At 53.9% G+C, this 25,005-nt stretch overlaps 2 protein-coding genes across 2 annotated transcripts in view; both read left to right on the top strand.

Annotated features, from left to right (window-relative positions):
• Window positions 1-2,167: 2,167 nt before the first annotated feature.
• Window positions 2,168-14,845, top strand: PNPLA5 (patatin like phospholipase domain containing 5). Its single transcript, XM_064284898.1, has 9 exons — window positions 2,168-2,360; window positions 2,731-2,963; window positions 4,639-4,704; window positions 4,955-5,164; window positions 7,309-7,369; window positions 8,589-8,774; window positions 11,984-12,116; window positions 13,697-13,813; window positions 14,746-14,845. Exons 1-9 carry the CDS (start codon window positions 2,168-2,170, stop codon window positions 14,843-14,845), a joined length of 1,299 nt encoding a protein of 432 aa, XP_064140968.1.
• A 7,147-nt stretch (window positions 14,846-21,992) lies between these two features.
• Window positions 21,993-25,005, top strand: part of SULT4A1 (sulfotransferase family 4A member 1) — a 47,084-nt gene continuing 44,071 nt past the window's right edge. The window contains exon 1 of the mRNA XM_010599281.3: window positions 21,993-22,168. Coding sequence (XP_010597583.1) covers window positions 22,000-22,168 — 169 coding nt within the window. The 5' untranslated portion in view covers window positions 21,993-21,999. The remainder of the gene's footprint in view (window positions 22,169-25,005) is intronic.

The following is a 25,005-nucleotide window of genomic DNA, read 5'->3' on the forward strand; positions in this document are numbered from 1 at the left end:
ATTGAGGGAAGACTCATTAACAACCTGCCATATGCTGATGACACAACTTTGCTTGTTGAAAGTGAAGAGGACTTGAAGTACTTACTGATAAAGATCAAAGACCACAGCCTTCACTATGGATTACACCTCAACATGAAACAAAAATCCTCACAACTGGACCAATAAGCAACATCATGATAAATGGAGAAAAGATTGAAATTGTCAAGAATTTCATCTTACTTGTAGCCACAATCAACACTCAGGGAAGCAACAGTCCAAAATCAAAAGACGCATTGCATTGGGCAAATCTGCTGCAAAAGACCTCTTTAAAGTGTTAAAAAGCAAAGATGTTACCTTGAAGACTAAGGTGCGCCTGACCCAAGCCATGGTGTTTTCAATTGCCTCATATGCATGGGAAAGCTGGACAATGAATAAGGAAGAAGACTGAAGAAGAATTGGTACCTTTGAGCTATAGTGTTGGCAAAGAATATTGAATATACTATGGACTGCCAAAAGAATGAACAAATCTGCCGTGGGAGAAGTACAGCCAGAATGCTCTTTTGAAGCAAAGATGGAGACATTATGTCTCACATGGTTTTTTCCCTGAAAAAGGACATCATGCTTGATAAAGTAGATGGTCAGCAAAAAAGAGGAAGACCTCAGTGAGATGGATTGGCCAGTGGCTGCAACAATGGGCTCAAGGATAACAATGATCGTGAGGATGGCAGAGGACAGGGCAGTGTTTCATTCTGTTGTACACAGGATCCAACTCGACAGCACCTAACAACAGCATACTATAAACCTGCCAAAGCCGAAACCTATGTAAGATGGAAACCTGTCAGAGAAGGAAAGCTCAAATATTTCCCACCGATAGAGGTGAAAAACTTTCCAGACCCAGAAAAACCAGGTAGTCCCATTGAGTTCCAGCTCTCACAGATTTCAGTGTATATACACACACGCACACACACACAATGTTTTGGGAGTGCTTTTCAATGTTTGCATAAATGGTATCCTTAAAGAAGCCTCGTTCTAAGACTGTGGGCTGCTTGGGTTTCACTCATCTGTTCCCCTAGGAAGGGGGTAGGGATTCTTTATGCCCCCTCCCCCCCCACACACAATGTTCTGCATCACCCTGTGAGCACCTGGGAGAATTTCTCGGGGGGCACTTAGTCTCCAGAACCCCTGCCCTGGTTTGTAGGGTGGTGGGCATTTCCTGTGCCAGTGCCTTAGCCTCTCCAGGACCCAGTCTCCGTGTCTCATTGTGGGCCCACCATCCCTGCTCACGCAGCTTTGTGAGGAGACCTGGGAAGACAGCACTCAGCCCCTGCAGGTGCCCACAACGCCCCCAGGAGTCCAGGCAGTCAGCCCCTCCTCCCAGGGCTGGGCAGTTGATGGTGGGTCTGTGGGGTACAGCGATCAGAACAGAAATAGTTCTGTAGGACCTCACATCCAAGCCCCTCACATTATGCTGAAAACCTGCAGCCCAGAGAGGGTGAGGAGTTTGGCAACAGTCAGAGAGGTGTTGGGGGCTGACTCTGGAATGCTGACCACCCATCTCCCTCCCACGCCTCTCCAAGTCCTTGCACCAGCACAGCTGCAGAATTAAGTCTGGGTTGACCCCAAGACTAGGTGTTGTGGCTCCAGCGCTGCCGCTTCCTGTTTGTCACTCTCCCTGGCTGCGCCTGTTTCCTCAGCTGTAACGTGGGCTCAGGACTAAAGCTTCTGCCAAGACCTCCAGAGATTCCAGAAGACTGAGACTTACTCCCGGGAGCCCAGCCACCCGGAAACTGCGAGACAATGATCCGGACCCAGGGCGGACGGTGAGGGCAGCGCCCACAACGTGTGGGCACATTTAGGGCGCACCTGGCGCACACCTGGAGGAAGGGCGTTGCGGCCCGGGCACTCATTGGCTGGGGCGGTGGGTGATGCGATCCACGGGCGAGGCAGAGCGTATCAGGACCGTGCACCGGCACCAGCTCTTCAGGGTCCCCATACCTGACCGGTGGCCTTTCCCGTCTGGCGCCCCATCACGGTCCCACACCTGACCTGTGATCCTTCCCAGTCTGGCGCCCCATCCTGGTCGCGTCCCGGCTTCACCCCTGATCAGTGGCCCTTCCCCATCCGGCGACCCATCCCCAGCCGCATCCCGCCCCCCTCCGCGACTGGCTCCCTCCTTGCGCCACCCGCCATGGTCTCTTTCGAGAAGGAGGGCAGCTGGAGCCTGTGCTTCTCAGGCGCCGGCTTCCTGGGTCTCTACCACGTGGGCGTAAGCCACTGTCTGCGTGAGCGCGCCCCGCGCCTCCTCCAGGGCGCTCACCGCTTCTACGGCTCCTCGTCTGGAGCGCTCAACGCAGTCGCCTTGGCCTGTGGGAAGCCGGTCGGTGAGTCCAGGGACTTGGGGAGGCCAGCAGGCATTGGATCCGTTCGCACACCTTAACAGGAGGGTTTCGGGATGGGAGGGGCCGGGGTTCCCGCCTGGCGCTTTGTCCCAGCATGTTCACGCTTAATCCTGGTGGGAACTACTGGTTTGAGCTGGGGCCACCCCATTTTCCCAGAGGAGGAATCCAAGGCTCAGCATGAGGGAGGGCTGTTTCTAAGGTCACCTGGGGAAAAAGGGGGAGGCAGGATTTGAATCCAGGGCTGGGCACAGAAATTCTGAGCTGGAGAGCTGAGGAGGACTTTGGCCCCCATGGCACCTAGAAGGGAGGGCCCACCTGTGTGGCTGAGGAGTTTCCCCTGCCCGGCTTGCAGACTTCTGCTGCTCCCAGGTTCTGGGCATGGTCCAGGTCATCAAGCGGCTGAGTCTGGGTGTCCTCCACCCGGCCTTCGCCCCCATTGAGTACATCAAGCTGAGGCTGCAAGAGCATCTGCCTGCTAACGCACACATCCTGGCCTCTAATCGGCTGGGCATCTCACTGACCCGCTGGCCCGACGGCAAGAACGTCATAGTTACCCACTTCGCCACCCGCGACGAGCTTATCCAGGTGGGCAGGTGCTGGGGCCTGGGGTTTCCTCAGCACTTCCCAGGGGCAGACAATACCTACAGGTTGGAGGGCGGGAGCAGCTGGAGGCTCCTCAGTTTGCTTACAAGGGAGGGAACTGAGGCACAGAGAGGGGCAGCAAGTTGACCAAGCCACTCTGTGAGTAAGAGGATTCAGGAGGACCCCAGGTTGCTTCGAGGAGGCCTCTTGGCTATGCAGAGATGGTTCTGGCTGGGGGGAGGGAGGGGCCAGGCCAGGCTTCTTCTGACAGGACCCCCTGCAGGGGCTGCTGTTTTCAGTGGGATGCCTGCCCAGCCCCCATCCTGGGGCGAACATTTTTTGAAAGACTAGGACGTGCCTGTCACTGTTCTAGGCACTGTCAATAGAACAGGGAACAAAACAGACAAAAGCCCCTGCCTTCTTGGGGCTTATATTCTAAAGTGCGTGTGTCTGGGGTTGCAGGGGGCAGATAATGGGCACATCTCTGAGTAATGAATTAAGAGATGATCCAGCATTGAAATATAAGACGGGGAGCAAATGAGAGCCACAGGGTCAGGGAAAGGGGCCTGCCCCCTACCTGCCAGGTGTGGGCTGTGGGGGTGGCCGTAGGAGGGCCAAGCAGGGCCCTTGTCCCCAGCACAGCACAGACATGTGGGGAGACAGGCTTCTACCCCCAAAGGCCTCAGCTGAGGATGAGGCAGCCTGGACAGTCCCCATCACAGCTGTACTCTCCCCTCCCGACAGGACTGCATCTTTCACAAAGACTGGGGGCCCTGACACATGGCCGGGTTATGTTGATGCTGGTAGTGCTCAGGAGGGGGCCTGCTTTGTGCTGGTGGGACGTGGGTGCTCCATCCTGAGCCTGTGAGGGGGCAGGGCCCAGGCCCTTGCTGTGGGCATGTGTCCATGGGGCCCTGAAGAAGCCAGCTGGGGACCCCACCATGGGTCCCAGCGCCCTTGCCTGATGGCACCTAGCACAGGGCCTGGCACATAGTAGGTGCTTAGTAAAGATTAAAAAAAAAAATAGTAAAGATTAAAACTGGGAGTAAGGCTGGCCCCCAGATCACCATCCGATGGGAGGAGGGCAGTTTCCACATCTCCCTGAGGGGGCCGGCAGGGTTGCTCCAAGGGGCCCATGAGAAAGGGTCTGTGTTCCATGAGTTCTGTAGACTGTAGGTCAGTGATACTCACCTGAGGACGATTTTACTCCCCAGGGTTCATTTAGCCATGTTAGAGACATTTGTGGTTGTCACAACTTGAGGGTGGGTACGGTTTGGCATCTAAAAGCCCCAGAGGCTGCTGAACGCCCTCCTCTGAACTGGACAGCTCCCAGCACAAAGCACTGTCTGGCCCGAGCATCAGAAGTGCTGAGGTGGAGAAATCCTGCTGGACTTTATGTGCCTTTTAACTGCAGGCCTTGTCAGGGCCTTTACTGGGGAAGCATCCCAGCCCCAGAAAAAAGGATAGCTGTACAGACGAGCCAGCATTCCCTCTCTTTTTGACTTGGGGAACTTGGCTGGGCCATGACACCTCCCGGGCCTCAGTTCTTTCATGTGTACCCAGGATGAATAACGCCTCCTCTGGCAGCTCTTTTGGGGATGAGGCCCCCAGGCCTGAGCAGGCTCTGAGCATAGGGGAGCACGAGCAATTGTATTCCTCCCAACTCTTGTTTCCCCAGGCCTTGCTCTGTACCTTATATCTCCCTTTCTACTGTGGGGTGATTCCCCCTGAATTCAGAGGGGAGGTAAGTACACTTTGGGGGGTTGACTACTGAGCCTCTGCCCTGGGCTTTGAGAGCGCCTACCATGTGCCAGGCCTTCCCCTCATTCCTATGGGGGCTCTGCATCTTTGGCCAGAGTGGACCCCGTGATTCCGGGGCAGCCAGACAGTGACCCGCTGCAGCTCACTCTCTGCTCGTGTCTCTGGGGTGGTCTAGGGGGAGGGCAGGTGACCCCAGAAGGTAGCACTGCCCACCCCACCTCCCACATTTTCAGCGCTACTTCGATGGCAGTATGAGCAACAACCTGCCCTCAGAGGACCCCAACGCCACCATCACCGTGGCTCCCCTCCACGGAACAGTGGACATCTGTCCCCAAAGCACCTCAGCCAGCCTGCATGAGCTAAACATCTGCAACACCGTCTTACAGATGTCCACCAAAAACTTCTTCCTGGGGTTCTGCTGCCTCTTCCCCCCTAGTCCTGAGGTAGGTCTGGCCCCGGGCTTGTGGAGGCTGAGCCACAGCTGAGAGCCGTGTGTTGGAGTCTGGCTTTCAGTTAGGCCACGTGTCCTGTGCTCACGGCCAAGGACAGATCAGGCAGGACTCATATCCGAAGTCTAAGGCTCAAGTTACGCCCTTCCTGGTCCTTCTTCCTTGGGCAAATGTTGAGTTAGGACTGGCCCACTCACCTGAGCTTGGTTTTCAGCCAGGCCTTCTCCTGGCCTGTGGTGCCCTGTGTTAGGCTCTACGAGAAGGGACTGTTGGCATCTCCATTTCTCAGGGCTCAGAAAGGTTGAGTGACTTGTTCAAAGTCACACAGCCTGGAAGTGGCAAAGCCAGGATTCAAACCCTCAGCTGGCCCCAGGTCCGTGCTGTCCCCTGCTTCCCTAGATTGTGGCCAGATCGACGGCCCGTGTAGAGGCAAGGCACAGGCTCAGAGCGTGATGAACACCTGTGTCTTAGTTACCTAAATACCAAAAACCAAACCTGTTGGCGTCAAGTCAGTCCTCTGCTGCTGTAACAGAAATATCACAAGTGGGTGGTTTTAACAAGCAGAAATTTATTTTCTCAGATTAGGAGGCTAGAAGTTCAAATTCAGAGCCCCGCTCTGGGGGAAGGCTCTTTCTGTCGGCTCTGGGGGAAGGTCCTTGTCTCTTTTCAGGTTCTGTTTCTTGGGTCCTTGGAGATCTCACGTGGTGTGGCCTCTGTCTTCCCCCTACTGCTCGTTTGCTTGCTTCATCTGCTCTTTTATATCTCAAAAGAGATGGATTTAAGACACACCCTACACTAATACTGCCTCATTAACATAACGAAGAAAACCCATTCCCAGGTGGGATTATAACCACAGGGGTAGGGGTTGGGAAGGCCTGGTGGTGAAGTGCTTAAAGGGACTGACTGCTGGCTGAAAGGTCAGCATTCGGGAGAAAGACGGAGCAGTCTGCTTTCACAGACGTTTACGGCCTCGGAAACCCTATCGCTATGGAGTCAGAATCGACTTGACAGCAGTGGGTTTGATTTTGGTTTGGTATATCTGATGCTGTCAAGTCGATCCCGACTCATAGTGACCCTATAGGACATAGCAGAACTGCCGTATAGGGTTTCCAGTGAGCAGCTGGTGGATTCGAACAGCCGAACTTTTGGTTAGCAGCCAAGCTGTTAACCACTACACCACCAGGGGAATTTACAACATATATTTTAGGGGAACACAATTCAGTCCGTAACAACTAGGCACACATTTCCTGCCCTTTGCCCCTGGATAATGTACTTGGCTGCTGACTGAAGGGTTGGCAGCTCGAGTTCACCCCGAAGTGCCTCTGAAGAAAGGCCTGATAATTTACTTCCAAAAAATCAACCACTAAAAACCTTACCTATCGCACATCTACTGTGACACACAGTGGATCACAGGAGTTGGGATCAACTCGATGACAACTGTTTTTTTTTTCCTGGAAAATGGGTCATTTGACAGCAGATACTATACCGCTTCACCCCATCCATGCCCTGCCCACCCCCCACTCCTCACACCTTGCGCGGTTGTGTACTACGGCGTCATATTCACTTACTTTGGCCCTCCCCACAACCCTGGAGTGCACAGAGAAGGAAGCCGATGCTCTCGGGGAGCTGGCCCGGCTGTCCTGAGGTCCCACAGCAAGGGGCAGGCTATCCTGAGGTCCCACAGCAAGGGGCTGCAGATCTCTTTCCTGGGCCCGCCCGGCCCTCTCACCCCAGAGGGCTCTGATGGAGATGGGCAGGGTTGGGCTCCTGGGATCCTCTGCCTGTCTCAGACTGCTCCTGGAAACCAGCATCAAGGGACCGGTGACCTACGGTGGTGTCCCAGCTGGCCTGGGCCAGGCCTTGTTATCCCATCTTCCAGAGGCAGGAACCATGGCCAGAGAGGGGCAGGGCTGGAGTAAGGGCACTGGCCAGGGAGTCTGGGGAGGGGGAATGAAATGGGGGTGCCGAGGTGAGCAGCATGAGCGGATCTGTCCCACCTGCAGTCTCTGGCAAGTGCTGGAGTCCCCCGGGCCCCTGAGCCCTGCTGAGGGGTCGCTTGCGGAATGTAGGCTGAAGGTGAAGACAGATGGAGGGCAGGTGCAGACCTCCCCCTCCCCCCACCACCTGTGTGTTCTCAGACATTGGCTGACATCTGCAGACAAGGCTACCTGGACGCCCTGCGATTCCTGGAGAGAAGGGGTAAGTGGCACGCCCCACAGTAGGTGACTGACGCCAAATGGGGACCGCACACCACGTGAGCACCAGGGGAAGTCTTCTTGGGCCTTTGAGCTGTTGGGGAGCTGGGAGCACTCCTTGCCTTGCTCAGCATCTGCTCTGTGCTTTGTCTTAGCTGGATGCTGGGGACCCAGAGAGGGGTCACACACAGAGGGGACAGCCCAGAGAGAGACTACCCAGGGAGAGGGTGCATTGATGGAGGGATATACCCAGGGCTTTGAGGGCCGAAGGAGCCACCTGACCAGCCTGGGGGGCAAGGAGGGCTTCCTGGAGGTGGTGACAGATGAGCTCGGCTTTGACCGGCTGTGAAGGGTATGGAGAGGTTGAAAGTGGAGGCAGGGGACATTCTAGGGAGAGTGAAGAGAGGGAGAGCAAGGTTCAGAGGTCGGCCCTCTGAGGGAACAGTCACTCAGTGTCGCAGGAGGGGTGTGGATGTGCACACATGTGTATGTGTGTGTGTTATGTATGCAGATGTACGTACCTGTGAGTATGCATGTGTGTGTATACATGTGTGTCTAGGTATGAGTACATATGTGTGTGAGTGTGTGTACATATGTGTGTGTGAGTGTGTGTGTGTGAGAGAGAGAGCGAGTTCAATGAATGGACCAGAGAGAGATCCGGGCTGGAGAGTCTGAATGTCATCCCACAGGCAGTGTTCTTCCAAGTGGCAGAGCTGTGATTCAGATCCAGGCCATCAGGCTCCAGAGCCTGTCCCCATGTCCTCAAGCCCTCGGCGACAGCCCAAAGCAGCCGCAGCGGCAGCAAGCATTTACTGAGAACATAACACGTGCCCTGCCCTGGCTACAGCTTTATATACTGATTTCACCTAGTCCTCCAAATGACTGTAAAAAGCAGGTCTCACTGTTCCCCTTTCACAGAGAGGGAAACTGAGGCACGGGGGGTCAGGACACATAGCTTGCAGGTGGTAGAGCCAGAATTTGAATGCTGGCCTGTGTCCTCAGGGCCTGGGCTCTGATTACCCACTAGAAAGTGGCCAGGAAACAGGTGGGGGAGTGCAGGAGGGGTCATTTGGGATGAGCTGAGAGTCCGTCCGCTGCAGGCAGGTCACCAGAGCTGGGTTTGGCATGGGGCAGGGGTGTGTGTAGATGGTATGGGCAATGCAGTTGGCCCGGAGAGACTCTGGACATGCTGACCTGTCATCCTCCCCCCGCCCCCGGCCCAGGACTCATCAAGGAGCCGATACTGTGGGTTTTGGTGTCTAAGGAACCTCCAGCCCCCACAGAAGGGACCCAGGATGCTGGCTGTGACGAGGGCAGGAAGGCAGGCCTGAATCTCAACTGGGCAGTGCCCAATGTGTTCATCGAGGCCGTGGCCGACTTCAAGCAGCTTTCGCCAGAGCTGGAGGCTGGTACTGCCCCTTCCTTTCTGCGCTTGCTCACCTACTAGGTGCCCTCACCCAGGGGCCAGGGCTGAGGACCCTGCCCTGAAGGAGCTCGTGGTCTGGAGGAGCACAGGGACCCACATTTATTGAGTACCTACTCAGTGCCAGGCATGTTTTACACCTTGTGTTATTGGAACCTTACCATACCCGTAAGTGCAAGTGTTAATCTTACCCATTTCACTGATGAGGAAACTGAAGTTCAGAGAGGGCAAGGTGATCACTGAGGTTGCAAAGCCTGCCCGTGGAATTCAAATCCATCTCTGTGCCTAAGAAAGCCAGTTCTTTGCCCACTGCCCAGGGAAGAGCAGGGGGGTGCTGAGGGACATAGGAGTGGCCCACACAGAGGACTCCAGACTCCCCAGGTGAAGACTGACTCATTTCATCCTCCCAGCAACACTCTGAATTCTCCCCATCGTGCAGATGAGGAACTCGCAGCACAGAGAGGATAAGTGGCTTGCCCAGGGTCACACAGCTAGCAAATGACAGAGCCAGGGATTAGTTCTGCTCTGAACGATTCAGTGTACTGTCTTGCTCGGTGACCTGAATATCACAAATGCGGTAACAGGAAATTGTAGGGGCCCACAGGCACATGTAACACTGGTGAAGGGCAAGCTTGAACGGCAGCTAAGTGAAATGTGAAAGAGGCAAAGAGGGGGGGAGATGAGAGTCCAAGCAGAGAGCACAGCACGTGCAAAAGTCCTGGGGGAGGTGGAGAGCTGGGAGGTCTGGGTGGCTGCAGCACAGTGGCTGAGGGGCAGGTAGCAGGGATGAGCTTGGGGACGATGGGAGGGCTGGACAAGTGGCCCCAAAAGCTACCTGAGAAGAGAGGCGAGGAGTCACTGGGGGGTCTGATGGAGGTGAGGGTGACTGATTCTCCTTTTTGGAGTTCACTGCTGCTCTGAACTCTAGTTCACTGAACTTAGATGGGAAGAGAGGGTGAGGGTTTAGTGTTAAGTTTAGAATTAGGGTTAGGTGTTAGGGTTAGGTTTTTGTTTAGGTTGGGGTTTGGTTTAGGGTTAGGGTTAAGGTGAGGTTAAGGGTTAGCTTTCAGTTTAGGCTTAGATATTAGTCTTAGGGTTAGGGTTAGAGGTTAGGTTTAGGGTTAGGGATTAGGGTTAGGTTTAGGGCTTGAGGTTTGAGGTAGGGTTGGGTGTTAGGGTTAGGGTTAGGCCATTATCTGGAACACACAGGGTTAGGGTTAGGGTTAGGTTTAGGGCTTGAGGTTTGAGGTAGGACTGGGGGTTAGGGTTAAGGTTAGGTTTAGGGCTTGAGGTTTGAGGTAGGGTTGGGTGTTAGGGTTAGGGTTAGGCCATTATCTGGAACATACAGGTTTAGGGTTAGGGTTAGGCCACTCTCTGGAACACACAGGTTTAGGGTTAGGGCTTGAGGTTTGGGGTAGGGTAGGTGTTAGGGTTAGGCCATTACCTGGAACATACAGGTTTAGGGTTAGTGTTAGGCCACTCTCTGGAACACACAGGTTTAGGGTTAGGGTTAGCGTTAGGCCACTATCTGGAATACACAGAGTTAGGGTTAGGGTTAGGTTTAGGGCTTGAGGTTTGAGGTAGGGTTGGGTGTTAGGGTTAGGGTTAGGCCACTCTGTGGAACACACAGGTTTAGGGTTAGGGTTAGGGTTAGTGTTAGGCCACTATCTGGAATACACAGAGTTAGTGTTAGGGTTAGGCCATTACCTGGAACATACAGGTTTAGGGTTAGGGTTAGGCCACTCTCTGGAACACACAGTTTTAGGGTTAGGGTTAGGGCTTGAGGTTTGAGGTAGGGTTGGGTGTTAGGGTTAGGCCATTACCTGGAACATACATGTTTAGGGTTAAGGTTAGGCCACTTTCTGGAACACACAGGTTTAGGGTTAGTGTTAGGCCACTATCTGGAATACACAGAGTTACAGTTACGGTTAGGGTTAAGCCACTATCTGGAATGCACAGGGGAGGAGGAGAGATGATGGATAGGTTTAGGGTTAGGGTCAGAGTCAGGGTCAGGGTCAGGGTCAGGGTCAGGGTCAGGCTACTATTTGGCACACTCAGGAGAAGTGGATTAGGGTTAGGGTTAGGGTCAAGGTCAGGCCACTATTTGGACCACACAGAGGAGGTGGAGAAGTGATGATGGTGCAGGCCAGAGTGGGAACAATAGCAGTGCTTGAGGCTTTGGGGCTGGGGAAGGAAGAGGGTTCTCTTCCAGGATGGAGACCACAGAGTATGTGCAGATGGGTCTGGGTCTACTCTGAAGTGCAGGGTCACCCTCCAGAGCCCTGGCAGCATCAATGCAATCACAGGGAGGCACCAGAGAGCCTCCTCTGTGTTGGGGAGGGAACTCTGCAGGCCCCACCTGCTGCTGGTCACACCCTCCTCTGGGAAGGGGCTTGTTCTTTACCTTCCCCTACAAGTCATAGAATCCCTACTCCTGTCTTGGAGGCAGGTCCTGCCTTTATCCCCATTCTCCAGGAGAAAATGGGGGACTTGTCCTAGGACCCACATTATATGGGTATGGAGCAGGTCCGTGGACTGCATGGTTTGTGACCCTCGAAGGTGCTGTCTCTAGGTTGTACCGGCCAGGTTCGAGGCCAGTGTTGTAAGCCATGGTCCGGAAGCCAGGATTTGAGCTTCAGTTCAGCCCTGCTCCAATGCCCTATGGGCTCTCGAGCTGGCCCACTGTCCCTGGTCGGTTCAGTGAATAGGGGGCTTGGGAAATGGCCACCGGGTCACAGCTGCTGCCACTATTAGTAATAACTGTGTGTGTCTGTTGTTGAAGAAGGCATGTGTCCCATCTTGGAGGTCCTCTGCAGAGTTCTCAGAGGAACAGGAGAGATGGCAAGAGCTCTGGATCCTGACAGGCCCTGAGTCCACACTGGCCCTGCCATTTCTGGTAGTAACTCTTGGGCAAGTCACTTCTCCACTCTGAACCTCAGTCTCCTCGTCTATGGAAGGGGCACATGGTGCCCACCTCATGGGCAATGGTAAGAGGACACACGTGAGGGCCCAGCACCCTGCTGGCACATGGTAGGGGCTTTATCAATGATGTTTCTTCCTCTACAGAATTGGGGGTGGGGGTTGAGGTTGAGTGTGGCTCAGGCCACGTTCCCTTAGGATGACGCTAAGCAGGGGTGGCTGGAGGGCCGTGTGGGCTGCCAAGTGGGCTGGGCCATGCCATGGCTTCTCTTGCAGCCCTGAGGAAGGCATGTGCAAAGGACCCCAGCATCTGGGCCCAATTCTGGCAGTCAGGCCCTGGGCAGGTGCTGACATACCTGTTGCTGCCCTGCACACTGCCCGTGGAGTATGCCTACTTCCGGTCCAGGAGGTAAGGCCCAGGGTCCTCAAAAGGGGCTGGCTTGCAGCCAGGTTGTGGCAGGTGGAGACCAGGGCCCTCCGCAGGAGGGACAGCTGGCATACGGGGTGGGCAGAGCCAGGCAGGGTGGAACCTGGCTGCTTTGCCTCCCTGCCTGGTGTGCCTGCGAAACTGGAGGCTTGGTGGTCTTCTCTGCAGAACAGGCCCCAGTGGGGAGGCAGAGGGCAGCTAGGTTGGAAGTCAAGGTTCCTGGTCAGCACCCTGGCTGGTCCCCTATGTCTGTGTGGCCTTTGGCCTATTGCTCCACCCATCAGAGCCTTGGAGACAGTGCCCAAAGCCAGGAGAAAGTTTTCTGCTGACACAAATTATTGTCATGCTGAGCTGTGAGACCCAAACCACAACTTGCAATAAAAAAGGACAAATGCAAAGTCTAGCATTTTCTGTTTCAAAAAAATCCATTGTACGAGCACCAGTGGGGAGGCCTCCCCAGACCACAGAGGAATAGACACCTGGTATTTTCTATAGTCCACATGGTCAACATGTAGGTTGTAATTATGAAGGCAGAGAGTTCAGAATAAGGAAGGTGATGGTCTAGCTTATGTTTTACTTGTCACACCAGACCCTATGAAATGTCTGCCCACTTTGAGCCCTGGGCTTAGTGGGTCCTCCGAGGACGATGTGGGGGAGGGGAGGCCCTGCAGCATCCAGTAGGCCTGGGGGTTGCGTAGTCTCCGTCCGAGAGGGTGTAGTCCAGGCCTTTGCGGTAGGGGATGACCCAGCCATCTGCTTCCCTGTGAGGCGAGGTCTCTGCAGGCAGGCTTGGGCTCTCCTCTGCCCTGGGGCCAGACACAGTTTTGAGCTCCCTGGCTCTGGGTGCTGGGCTCTGTCAAGAGGGCAGTGGGGAGCCATGGGAGGATTTTGAGCAAGAGAGGGCTATGATCTGATGAATGTTTTAGCAAGGCTGATGGCTCCTGAGAAGAGAATGGATGGAGGGGCGTGGGGCAGGGAGGGCGGGGCAGTCGGGGGAGGAGAGATTGCACTGAGCTGGGATGGGGAAGGAGAGGAGGAAGAGGAGGGGCAGACAGATGGAGGAGGTTAGGAACTCCAGGCCAGGTGGGCAGGGAAGGGGCAGGTGAGAGGCAGGAAACCACATGGTTGTGTCCCCATGTGACAGGTGAGGAATCAGGCCCAGAGAGATTCCTTGTCACACAGTTGTGAGCGGGGGAGCCAGGCTGCACCCCTAGCCCTACCTGACCCCAAAGCCCTGCACTTCCACCCCCCAGCTTCCCCCTTGCGGTGCCCTGTGGAGTCTATGACCCTAAGGGCCTGGCTGCTTCCACCAATTTCAAAGTCCCTCATGGATCACCCCTCCCGGCCCCTTGTGCATCTGTAGGTACCCCTGTGGTTCCAACCTGCCCTGTGAAGGGGGCCCACACTGCTCGGATGCTTCTTGCCTCCAACCCCGAGCACTCCCATCCCCCTCCCTCCGGATCTGGTGTCTCACGTGTGGGCTCCCCGTGGCTCTGCGCTGGCCCATGGGGAGGTGGGCTCGCTGGGCTGCAGGGTGGAGCTGACATGGTCCCATCCTCCAGGATTGTGGCGTGGCTGCCTGACGTGCCAGCGGATCTGTGCTGGATGCAGGGCCTGCTGAGGAGATCGGCCCACGAGTTCTACTCCAGGATAAAGGCCCAGCTCTTCAGGGCCGTCAGGTACGGGGGCAGTTGGGCTGGCAGAGAGTGGCTGTGCTCGGGTAGGAGGCGGACCCAGCTCTTTCCCTGGATCTGGAGCCAGGCAGCACACACCATCCTTCCACTGTTCCCCGTCCGTCCATCTGTGCAACCGCCAGCACGTGTGTTTTGTACGACACTGTGTGGCAGACCTTTTTTGGGTGCTGGGTGCAGGTGCTGACCACCCGCCTCATTTGGTCTACTTGACCCGCTGGGGCAGTCACTATGTCCTCCTTGGTCGCTACGTCCTCCTTGGTCCCTACACCATCCTTGGTCACTATGCCATCCTTGGTCACTATCCCCTTCTTGGTCATTATGCCCTACTTGCTCACTATGTCCTCCTTGGTCACTATACCATCCTTGGTCACTATGCCCTTCTTGGTCACTATGCCATCCTTGGTCACTATGCCCTTCTTGGTCACTATGTCCTTCTGGGTCACTATACCATCCTTAGTCACTATGCCATCCTCAGTCACTCCATCATTACAGAGACGAGCCTGAGGCCCACAGAGGGCAAGGGGTTTCCCTGTTTGCCAGTTCGCTGCCAGTCCTTCCACCATCACCATCATTATAGACAACCCCCAGAGCCCCATGGAGGATGGCCGTGTGTGGTCTAGTTGGGGCTGTGTGGCTCTCTGTCTGACCCACTGGCTGGAGACCCCAAGAGTCCTCCCCTACCCACGTGGCAGCCTCTTTTCTAGGAGGGAAATTGGCAGAGCCTCCCTGGGAGCGCCCGTCTCCGGAGCCAGCTCTGCTGGAATATGAAACTCGGGTCCTTCCTCAGAGCAGGGCCTAGGAGAACTGCCACCGCGGCCCTGCATGTGCTGGGGCTGCCCCCCACCCCAGGCCCTCTGCCCTTGTCCAATCCCTGTGGCGCCGAGAACGTGCACCAATTGATTTCTCCGCCTCTGCAGACTTCCGGCCACCATGTCCTTTGCAGCAGGCCCCCTCCAGCCTGGGGCGGCTCCTCTGGTGGACTCAGCCCTGGAGCCCAGACCCACCCAGCAGACCTGAGGGCACCGTGATGGGCCAGCCCAGTGACAGGCCTCCTGACCCCTGCACTGGCCCTCATCCTGTAGGTGTGAGGCCTGGGTCTGAGTCCCCTCGCGGAGCTCAGCGCCCAGCCCCTCGCCCACCACAGGCCCAGGAATCATCAGTCAGCCAAGTGGAGGACCAAGGAGAAAGCTGTCCTCTGCCTACAGTCTCTTAGGAATGTCTGTGATCTAGCAGCGCTCCCACCTGGCTTCACTGCCTGTCCCCATCAGGCAGAGAGGGTGCTGGGGACGTGGGACCTCCTCTGGCCTCTCCTGGGAGTCTCTGCCCTTCCTGGCCTCAGCAGATTCCTGTGCCCAGGCCAAGGAGACGCCAGCCTGAGTGGAGATGGGGAAGGTGGAGAATGCAGGCTGGAGTGAGAAGAAAAGGGAGCGAAGGAATAAACCTGTGAACAGAAGTGATGCTGAGTCATCCATCCGTCCGTCCATCCATCCATTGGGCTTATACTTAATGAGATATAGACTCAGGAGCCCCCAATGCAAACAAAGCTTTCATGGGGGTGGGCGGACAGTGTAGGAGCCAAGCCAAAAGGTTGTGTCCTTTCACTACACTTATGCAATCTGTATGCTGAGCAAATAGTATGTATGGTGGTGCAATCATTCAGTGCTCATCTGCCAACGGAAACGGTGGTGGTTTGAACCCACCAGCCACTCCGTGGAAGAAAAGACCTGGCAATTGCTCCCCGTAAAGATCATGGCTTAGGAAACCCTATGGGACTATCCTACTCTGTCCTATAGGGTCACTTTGAGTTGGAATTGACTCAACGGCAGCCAATGACAACAACTGCTCAGGGAGGAGAGAGCGAGGAGTGAGGCAGCAGTGACTGTACTTCCGCCATGTGCTGGGCACCAGCCTAGGTGCTTCCCCACTGGGCCCTCTTTGAGCCTCTCACATCAGCCTTCCCGCCCGGGGGGGGTCCAGAGAGAACACAGGAGCTGACATTAGACTCCAGGCCCAGGAGATGGCAGAGCCTTTTCTGGCCCCCGAGTCATGGCCTCCCACCAGGTGCACTAAATCCTGGGCCCACCACCTCCTTTGTTCGCCCAGCATCTCAGCCAGGGCGAGGTCTGGGTTCTTGAGCCGTGGAGGAGCCCCAGCTTCCATCCTCAGGCCACATTCCTGGGCTGGTCACAAGCCTCCGTTCTTCAAGTTGTGCAACCATTCTCATCCTTTTTTTCTGAATTATTTATCCACCATTGACTTAAACTCACTGCCCATCCCCAGCTTCCTGCCTAACCTTTCCAGTTGCTGTTGTCAGTTTGATCCCACATAGATAGTTCTTTAAAAGAACACAATGCTCAAGGCAGACATCCTTTACTAAATAAGCCAAACTATTGTTTGCCCACCTGGCTTCCTGAGTGCCAATTTTCTGCTGAGTGTTTCCTGATGTCTGAGACAGAGCTTTGCCCAAAGGAGCTCAAATGCCCCTCTTCTTATATCCATGGAGGTAACAGTGGGCTCAAACATAGCAATGATTGTGAGCAACCATGGGAAGCAAGCACTATTCTATCCATTTTGTCGGTGAACAAACTGAGGCTCGGAGAGGTTATCTTAATTGGTAAGTGGTAGAGCTAGAAACATACAAGTCTGTGCTCCTGGCAGCAGAATAAGCCCTAGACTCACAGCTTCATCAAGAAGCTGCCCTGTGATGCCTTGCAAGTCCTTTCCTCAGTAAGTTCCTCTGTTGCCTTGTCTTCAGAATTGGAGTGTTGGGTTAGCCAGTTTCTAAGGATTCTCCCACTCTGCCCTGTTGCTCTAACACAGATTAACGCTACAGAGTTCAGAGGAAAGAGAGATGATTTCAGGAGGCGGTTAGTCACAGAAGAACTGGTTTCTGAACTGGTTCTTTATGGGTACCTAGAATTTGTGTTGGGAGGAGAGTTATCCCAGCAGGGGTACTATAGGGGCAAAGATAGGATGGGGGGTGGTCCATGGAAAATTAAACCAAGGAATCAGACTCAGAGAGGTGAAGTACCTGGTCCCAGGTCACACAGCCAGTCAGTGGTAAAGTCAGCATCCAAGCCCAGGTCAGATTGGTCCAACACTGTACACCAGAGTGCTCAGTAGAAATGTTGAGGTTCAAGCTTCTCCTGCAGAGATTCAGATTTAATTAGTCTTGGCTCAAGCTTGTCTGGGCACAAGTGTAATTGAAGTTTGTAGTTCTTAGACACTGGTGTCCTTGGGTGCCATCCATGGACGTGATCATCTGCCTGAGCCAGCATCCTGTACCTCATCTGTGGCAAGAGGTACATACCCATTGGCTGGTATGTGCCAATCTGGGGCTGGGGTCATGTGATGCTAACGGGGTGACCTCTGAAAATCAGGGATCATTTGCTTCCAAATAATCTGAATGGGGAGAAGTGGGTGAGCACTGATGAAACCTGTTGATAACAGTTGACAGTGGGGGCTGGGTATGTAGAAGTTCCTTATACTATTGTTTCTAATTTTGTGTACTTGGAATTATTAATACAAAAAGTATTTAACCTTAAAATGTTGACAGTACACACAAATTGAAAAATATTCATACAAAAAATAAAGCAAACCAGAGGTAACAGGAATTGCAGTTCCAGAGTCCCCGGTTGGGAGACCAGCAGTTCACGGTGAGCTGTCTGCGTTCAGCACCACGGACAGCAACCAGCAGCTGTTTGTTCCTTGATGCCTCAATCGGCCTAGGGATCTCTAAGGGCAGACAAGTGGGAGATCTTCCAGACCCGCCGTATTTAGGAAGCGCTTCTTCAGGACAGAGGGCCATCCAATTTCTTACACGCCTCCAGGGACGAGGCACTCACCACCCAAGGGACCATCCAAGCCTTGGTGCTCACCAAGTTTTGGCTCATAAGAAGCTCTGTTTTCTGCTCTTTTAAGGATACCTTTGTCAAAAATCAATTGAGCATAGATGTTTGTGTCTATTTCTGGGCTCTCTATTCTGTTCTATTTATGTTTGTTTATGTACAGCCTTAAAGTAAGGAGCTTTATAGTAAATCTTGAAACGAGGTAGTATGAGTCCTCCAATTTTGTTATTCTTTTTCAAAATGGTTTTGACTATTCTAGGTTCTTTACTTTTCCATATAAATTTTAGAAGTAGCTTGTCAATTACTACAAAAAGCCTGCTTGGATTTTGCTTGGGAGTGTGTTGACTCTATAGGTGAATTTGAGGAGAATGGACATATGAACAGTTGATTCTTCCAATCCATGAGCACAGTCCAGCTCTGCATTTCTTTAGGTTTTCTTTAATTTCTTTCATCAATGTTTTGTAGTTTCTGGTGTACAAACCTTCCACATATTTTGTTGGATTTATTCCCAGGCATTTAATGGTTTTGTGTGCTAACAAACCATTTTCCACTTGTTTGTTGATAGCACATAGAAATATAATCAATTTTTGTTTGTTGACCTTGTATTCTCTGACCTTTGTCCTGATAGGTTAGTTGTACTGGTCTTTGACCTTTATATAAAGAGTCATACAGCATACACGCACACACATATGGCTTTAAAGAACAGGAATTTACTGTCTCATAGTTTTGTAGTCTGAATTCAGGGCATCAGGAGGGTTAACAACATACATTTTTTATATGTGGCTTCTTTTGCTCATTTTGACTATGAAATTCCTTTGTTGTGTTGTTTGTAGCAGAAATTCCTTTTTATTTTGTGTAGTAAGTGTCCAGTTGTATGAGTGTATCACAGTTTAGCCATGCTACCGTTGATGGACGTTTGGGTTATTTCCAATTGTTGTATATTACACTCAACTCATTCCTGATTTGGCCTGTGGAAACCCTTTCAAGCTGGCTTGTGTGTCCTCTTGACCTGTCCCCATCAATTTTGCATATTTTCTTATTTTTTGACCCAAGAAGACATTTTAGGCTCACCTTGTAGTTTCCTTGTCCATCCTTGGAATTAGCCTTTACTCCAAGAAGCCCTGGTTCCTTTCAGTGGGAAAGTGTTTAGAAACCAAGATTTGGGCTCCAGGTGTGCCTAGTATTGCTGAAATATCATTGCCTAAAGGCTTTTTCAGCTAAGATAAGAAATAGATAATTTTAAAATCATGAATCCATACTGTTAATGGATTTGATTGTGTTCCCCCAAAATATGTGTCAACTTGCTTAGGCCATGATTTCCCGTGGTATGTAATTATCCTCCATTTTGTGATCTGAGGTAATTACCCTCCGTTTTATTACATTATGTAACTATCATCCATTTTATATGTTGTAAATCCTGAAACGTCTATGAAGTGGGATTAGGATGGGCTCTATCTTGAGTCACACTGCCTTACTCAAGTCATGCCCTTACTCAAGTCACGCCCTTGCTTAAGTCACACCTTTTGTCTTACCAGAGATAGAAAGAAAGCGAAGTGGGCAGAGGCAAGGTAACTTACTACTATCGAGAAAGAAGAGCTGGGTACAGAGTGCATCCTTTGGACCTGGGGTCCCTGCGCCGAGAACATCCTACATCCAGGGGAAGATTGATGCCAAGACACATGAAAATCTCCAAGGAATGCCAGGCCCACAGTTCTTGAAAGAAGAGCCGACAGAGAAAGTCTTTTCCAGGAGCTGATGCCCTGAATTTGGACTTCTAGCCTCCTAAACCGTGAGAGAATAAAGTTCTGTTTGTTAAAGCCATCCATTTGTGGCATTTCTGTATAGCAGCACTTGATAACTAAGACACATGCTGACAGTTCTGATTCCAATCCAATACGACGGGTTTCTTCCTTGCCTTCTCCCATAGTGAGAAACCTCACTTGAAACATCAGTACATTCATTCATTTGCTCAATCCCTCTAGCCTTTGGGTGCAAAACCCTATTGCTCTGAATAATTTCTGGAGGCTTGGACTGCCCTCTGCCCACATTCTTTTTGTAAAGACATCCACAAGCCTCCTGAGACTGGGTCACTGTTCTCTTTCCTCCATCTGTGCACTGTGGACACAAGGCCCACCGTGTGTGTCTCCCTTGCTGGACTGTAAATGACTCAGTGTAAAAGAGGAAGGAGAGTGTATAGGTCTGATCCACCTGCCCTGCTCTAGATTCTTGCTGGTGTAATTACCTCCTTCCATCTCCCAGCTACAGCACGTGTGTTCTGTTAACAGCTGGGCACACTGAACATCAGAGAATTAGACCAGGGCTGTATCTTTTTACATATTTGTCTTCCTCAGCCCCAGGCTCATGGTTGTTAGGTGCTATCAATTTGGTTCTGGCTCAGCAATCCCACGTATAACAAATCAAAGCATTGCCCCGTCCTGTACCATCCTCACAACAGCAAGTATGCTTGAGTCCATGGTTGCAGACACCGTGTCAATCCAGCTCATTGAGGTTCTTCCTCTTTTTCATCGACTCTACCAAGCATGACGTCCTTCTCCAGGGATTGGCACTGCCTTATAACATGTCCAAAGTACATGAGACATAGTTTCGCCCATCCTTGCTTCTTAGCATTCTGGGTGTCCTTCCAAAACCATTTGTTCGTTCTTCTGGCAGGCCATGGTAAATTCAAGGCACTAGTAGGTGCTTGATATATGTTTGTTGAGTGAATGACTGTACTATAAAATCTCTTTAGAATTTGGTTCTCAGATTGTAGTCTGCATAAGAAGTACCTTTTTAAATGCGGGTTTTTGGGCCCTAGTCCAAGAAAGTCTGTCTCTTGAGGTCTGGGGTTGGTTGCAGACTCGGCAATTCAAACAGCGCCCTCTCGTCGCCATGATGGTGGAGCATGTTTTCGTAGCATCTACCACTAACTGTAATCATCTTGGTTGGTAATTTATCATCTCTCTACTCTTTTTTTTTGCACTTGACCTCTAGCTGAAAGGTTGGCAGTTTGAACACGTCCAGGAATGCCTCAGAAGACAGGCCTATCTGGTTCTGAAAGGCCACAGCCTTGAAAACCCTATGGAGCACAGCTCTGTACTGCACATATGGGGTCACCGTAAGTCGGAACCAACTCCACAGCAGCTAACGGCACACCTCTGGTCCAAAGAAAGCTCCAGGAGGGCTAGGCTTTTGCCTGTGTGCCTAGAAACGGACCAGGTGCGACATACTCACTGAATGGAAAAACTCATCTCGAAGGTCACTTCTAGCTGGGCTATTTCATGAGTCTCTGTTCAGCGCCTGCTCAGTGACGGAGTCAATTAGTCCAATGAACGGACGCGTCAGTGGAGGATATGGGACTGCAGGCTGGGGTAGGAGGAGCGCAGGCGGGGTCCTGGGCTGTCTCTATGTGGGGACAGGTAATGGCTAGGTGCAGGGTGGGGCGCTGCAAGCCAGGGGACTCCACGACCTTTCGCCTGCTAAGCACATCCACTCCCTGAGGGCTGGGCGGGGCGCGGGTCAGGCGGCGCCAGGACGGCTTTCCTGCCGCGCGTAGACTCCACGCCTCGGCTCTGGGCGGGGCGTCCCCATGACGTCACGGCGGCGGAACGCACTGGCCAACGTCGGCTCGGGGCGGGGCGCGGGCGTCCCCATGACGTCACGGCGGCGGAGCGCACTGGCCAACGTCGGCTCGGGGCGGGGCGCGGGCGTCCCCATGACGTCACGGCGGCGGAGCGCACTGGCCAACGTCGGCTCGGGGCGGGGCGCGGGCGTCCCCATGACGTCACGGCGGCGGAGCGCACTGGCCAACGTCGGCTCGGGGCGGGGCGCGGGCGTCCCCATGACGTCACGGCGGCGGAGCGCACTGGCCAACGTCGGCTCGGGGCGGGGCGCGGGCGTCCCCATGACGTCACGGCGGCGGAGCGCACTGGCCAACGTCGGCTCGGGGCGGGGCGCGGGCGTCCCCATGACGTCACGGCGGCGGAGCGCACTGGCCTAGCGTCGGCCCGGGGCGGGGCGCGGGCGTCCCCATGACGTCACGGCGGCGGAGCGCACTGGCCAACGTCGGCTCGGGGCGGGGCGCGGGCGTCCCCATGACGTCACGGCGGCGGAGCGCACTGGCCAACGTCGGCTCGGGGCGGGGCGCGGGCGTCCCCATGACGTCACGGCGACGGAGCGCACTGGCCTAGCGTCGGCTCGGGGCGGGGCGTGGGCCGGCGGCGCCGTGACGTCCCGGCCGCGGAGCGCAGGGGCCGCGCTCCGGCTGGAGGCGGCGGGCGTGGGCGCAGGCGGGCGGGCGTGGAGCCGGGCGGCGGCGGCGGCGGCATGGCGGAGAGCGAGGCCGAGACCCCCAGTACCCCGGGGGAGTTCGAGAGCAAGTACTTCGAGTTCCACGGCGTGCGGCTGCCGCCCTTCTGCCGCGGGAAGATGGAGGAGATCGCCAACTTCCCCGTGCGGCCCAGCGACGTGTGGATCGTCACCTACCCCAAGTCCGGTGAGCCCCGCCCGCCCGCCCGCACGCCGCACCCGGCCCTGCGCGCGGCCGCCTGGACACTGGCCGCACCCGGGTCCTTGTCGGGCGGGGCGGGAGGGCTGGGCCGGGGTGGTCGCTCTCGCCGCCCCCACCGGTGCCCGGAACCGACAGGTCGAGGCGGAGGAGGGGCTGGGCAGCAATTTGCAGCTGGGGAAACCAAGGCCGGAGACCTTTGTGGTGGGCCCCAGGGTTGGACAGCGTCCGTAGGAAGGTGGGCCCAGGGCCGCCACCCATCCCGGCTTCCCCTCCCGTTACCTCCTTGGCTGTGTGACCTTGGACAGGTCACCTAACCTCTCTGTTTTTGGAGTCTGTCCAGCCATTGCTGAGTGCAGAATCCAGGTGATCCTTTGGGGAGGGGGATAAAACGGCGTTAAGACTGTTTACTTCCCCCATTTCCAACATGGGCAGGGCGGGTGATGGGAATAGCCATGTCCCTATCGCCATGTGTGCCAGGTCCCGTGCCCGGTGGGTGATACCATCCGGAGATCGAGCAGGACCCCCGCACTCACATCTCCTAACATTAAAAAAAAAAAAATTTTTTTTTTTTTTTTTTTTACATTAAATGACGTTATATCCAGGACTCCCTTGTAAGGGAGAGATGGTCATCCTCTCTGAGGTTCAGAGAGGGGAAGTGACTTGCCCAAGGTCACAGAGCTGGTGAGGGCTAGGGCTGGGATTTAACGCCACCTTTTTTTTTTTTTTTTTTTTTTTGCCTGTCTCTAGAACCTGATGTAAGAGATGATTGATTGTGTGGTGGGGCCCCGGGGCCACCTGGCCCTCTTCTGAGGTTTGTAGAGAGAAGGGGTAGTTTCCTGTTTGTTCTTCAGGAGCAGTGGCAGCACAGTGGTTAAAGAGCTTGGCTGCTAACTGAAAGTTGGCAGCTTGAGCTGACCAGGTGCTCTGAGGGAGAAAGATGCGGCAGTCTGTTTCTGTAAAGATTTACAGCCTTAGAAATCCTATGAGGCAGTTTTATTCTGCCTTTAGGGTCACTATGAGTGGGAATCAACTGGACAGCAGTGTTCGCATTTTTCCCTTGTTCTTTGAACATGCCCTGAGGACTTCCTTTGTTGCCACTCTCTTCCAGAGAGATGCTGTAATCCAGACTGTTCAGCATGTCTGTCGCATTTTATAGGGTGGCTGGCCTTAAGGTCGCAGCGGTCTAGCAGCAGGGCAGGCTGCCGGAAAAGCTGCACATGGCCGTCATCTGTGTAGGGTCCCAGGCACCGTGGCGGCAGGCCTCATGCGTCATCATTAGAGGAGTGGGAAACCTCATTTGGGCGGGGGCACTGCAGGCCCTGGGAGTGTGGAGCTTGCAGAAAAGAAGGCTTGGCTGGACCAGCTGCAGTCTGGAGGTAATGCTAGGCTGTCCTTGGGAAGAGGGAGGGGAGGAGATGTGCTCAGGATACTTCTGTGGCCGGGACTTTCCTTTCATGGCAGCCCCATGAGGGAGCTGCCAAGGCCCCCAGCCGCTCACTTAAAGCCCGGTGGGTGTGGGAATTCACTTCATCAAATCTTAGAGATAGTCGTGTAGATAACATACCTGCTGTAAGATTCTCAGCTGGGTTCGGGCTGTGCTTTGGAAGGGCACATTTGTAATGTGTTTGCTACGAAGTATATGAATATTTGGAGTCCTGGTGGCACAGTGGTTAAGCATTCGCCTGCTAACCAAAAAGGCGGCAGTTCGAATCCACCAGCTGCTCCTTGGAAACCCTGTGGGGCAGTTCTCTTCTGCCCTATAGAGTCGCTATGAGTTGGAATCGACCCAGCGGCAATGGGTTTGGTTTTGGTTTTTAATATGGACATTCACATTAAGTGGGATAAATAGATACTAAAAATAGCCTTCTGTCAGTTTAGGGCAGAGTTTGCCTCCAAATGAATTGTGAAAAAGTTGAATTTCAGAGCTTTTCAGGATTTTGGGGTGTGTGGTTTCTGTATTATTACCCCCAAGGAGCCCTGGTGGCAGAATGGTTAAGTGCTCAGCTGCTAACTGAAAAGTTGGCGATTTGAACCAAGGCTTCGAACCAGTTCCGCCTGGTTCAGTCATGGCTGACGAAGTGAAACCTGAACAGACCTGAATTTTAAAATGTGGGTGAACTGGAATGGGAAAAATTGCAGGTCAAAGCCCTGCTAGAAACTTTATCCCCTTCTTAGCAGACAAGCGCAGCATTTGCATCGCAGAGCACCCAAATCTTAGAAGGCAGAGTCGGAACCAGCAGTGGCCTGCTCAGAGATGGCGGCCGGCTTTGCTGCTTTGAATGTGTGTCACTCCCCACAGTCCTGGCGATAACCCAGACTCCTGCGTCAGGCCCCTGAAGAGGCTCACTGCAGGCCTGCCATTCCAGGGCTTTGACGTGATTTTTTTCTGGTTATAGTTCCACTTCACCCAAATTTAAAAAATTCGGGTGTGTTTTGATTTCGCTGCGACCGAACTGACTTGAACTGGTTTGAAGCCCTGGTTTGAATCCAGCCGGTAGCTCTGCCAGAGGAAGACCCCGTAATCTGCGTCCGTAAAGGTTACCCAGAACCCAGTGCCTCTGTAAAGGTTACCACCTAGAAGACCTTATGGAGCAGTCCTACTCTGTCACATGGGTTGCTGGGAGTCAAAAATTGAGTCCGCAGCACCTAACACCACCACCATTATTACCCGCATTTTACAGACAAGGAACCGGAGGCAGAAGTTAAGGGGAGGTGGCGTGAAAATAACTGGGGGCGGGGGGGAGTCCAGCCAGGCCTGGGTGACATGGTGCCCTGTTGCACCCTGGAGGAGCCTGGCTGGAGGCTACTTGGAGCTGGGTACT

The sequence above is a fragment of the Loxodonta africana genome, chromosome 4, assembly GCF_030014295.1.
Source record: "Loxodonta africana isolate mLoxAfr1 chromosome 4, mLoxAfr1.hap2, whole genome shotgun sequence".
Lineage (NCBI taxonomy): Eukaryota > Metazoa > Chordata > Mammalia > Proboscidea > Elephantidae > Loxodonta > Loxodonta africana.

Excerpts from the sequence above, each read along its gene's own strand:
- PNPLA5 (XM_064284898.1), top strand. The coding sequence starts at position 2,168 with ATGGTCTCTTTCGAGAAGGAGGGCAGCTGGAGCCTGTGCTTCTCAGGC. Across the intron at positions 2,964-4,638 it reads CCCGCGACGAGCTTATCCAG|GCCTTGCTCTGTACCTTATA; the intron begins GTGGGCAGGTGC and ends TTGTTTCCCCAG. Across the intron at positions 8,775-11,983 it reads TTCGCCAGAGCTGGAGGCTG|CCCTGAGGAAGGCATGTGCA; the intron begins GTACTGCCCCTT and ends CTTCTCTTGCAG.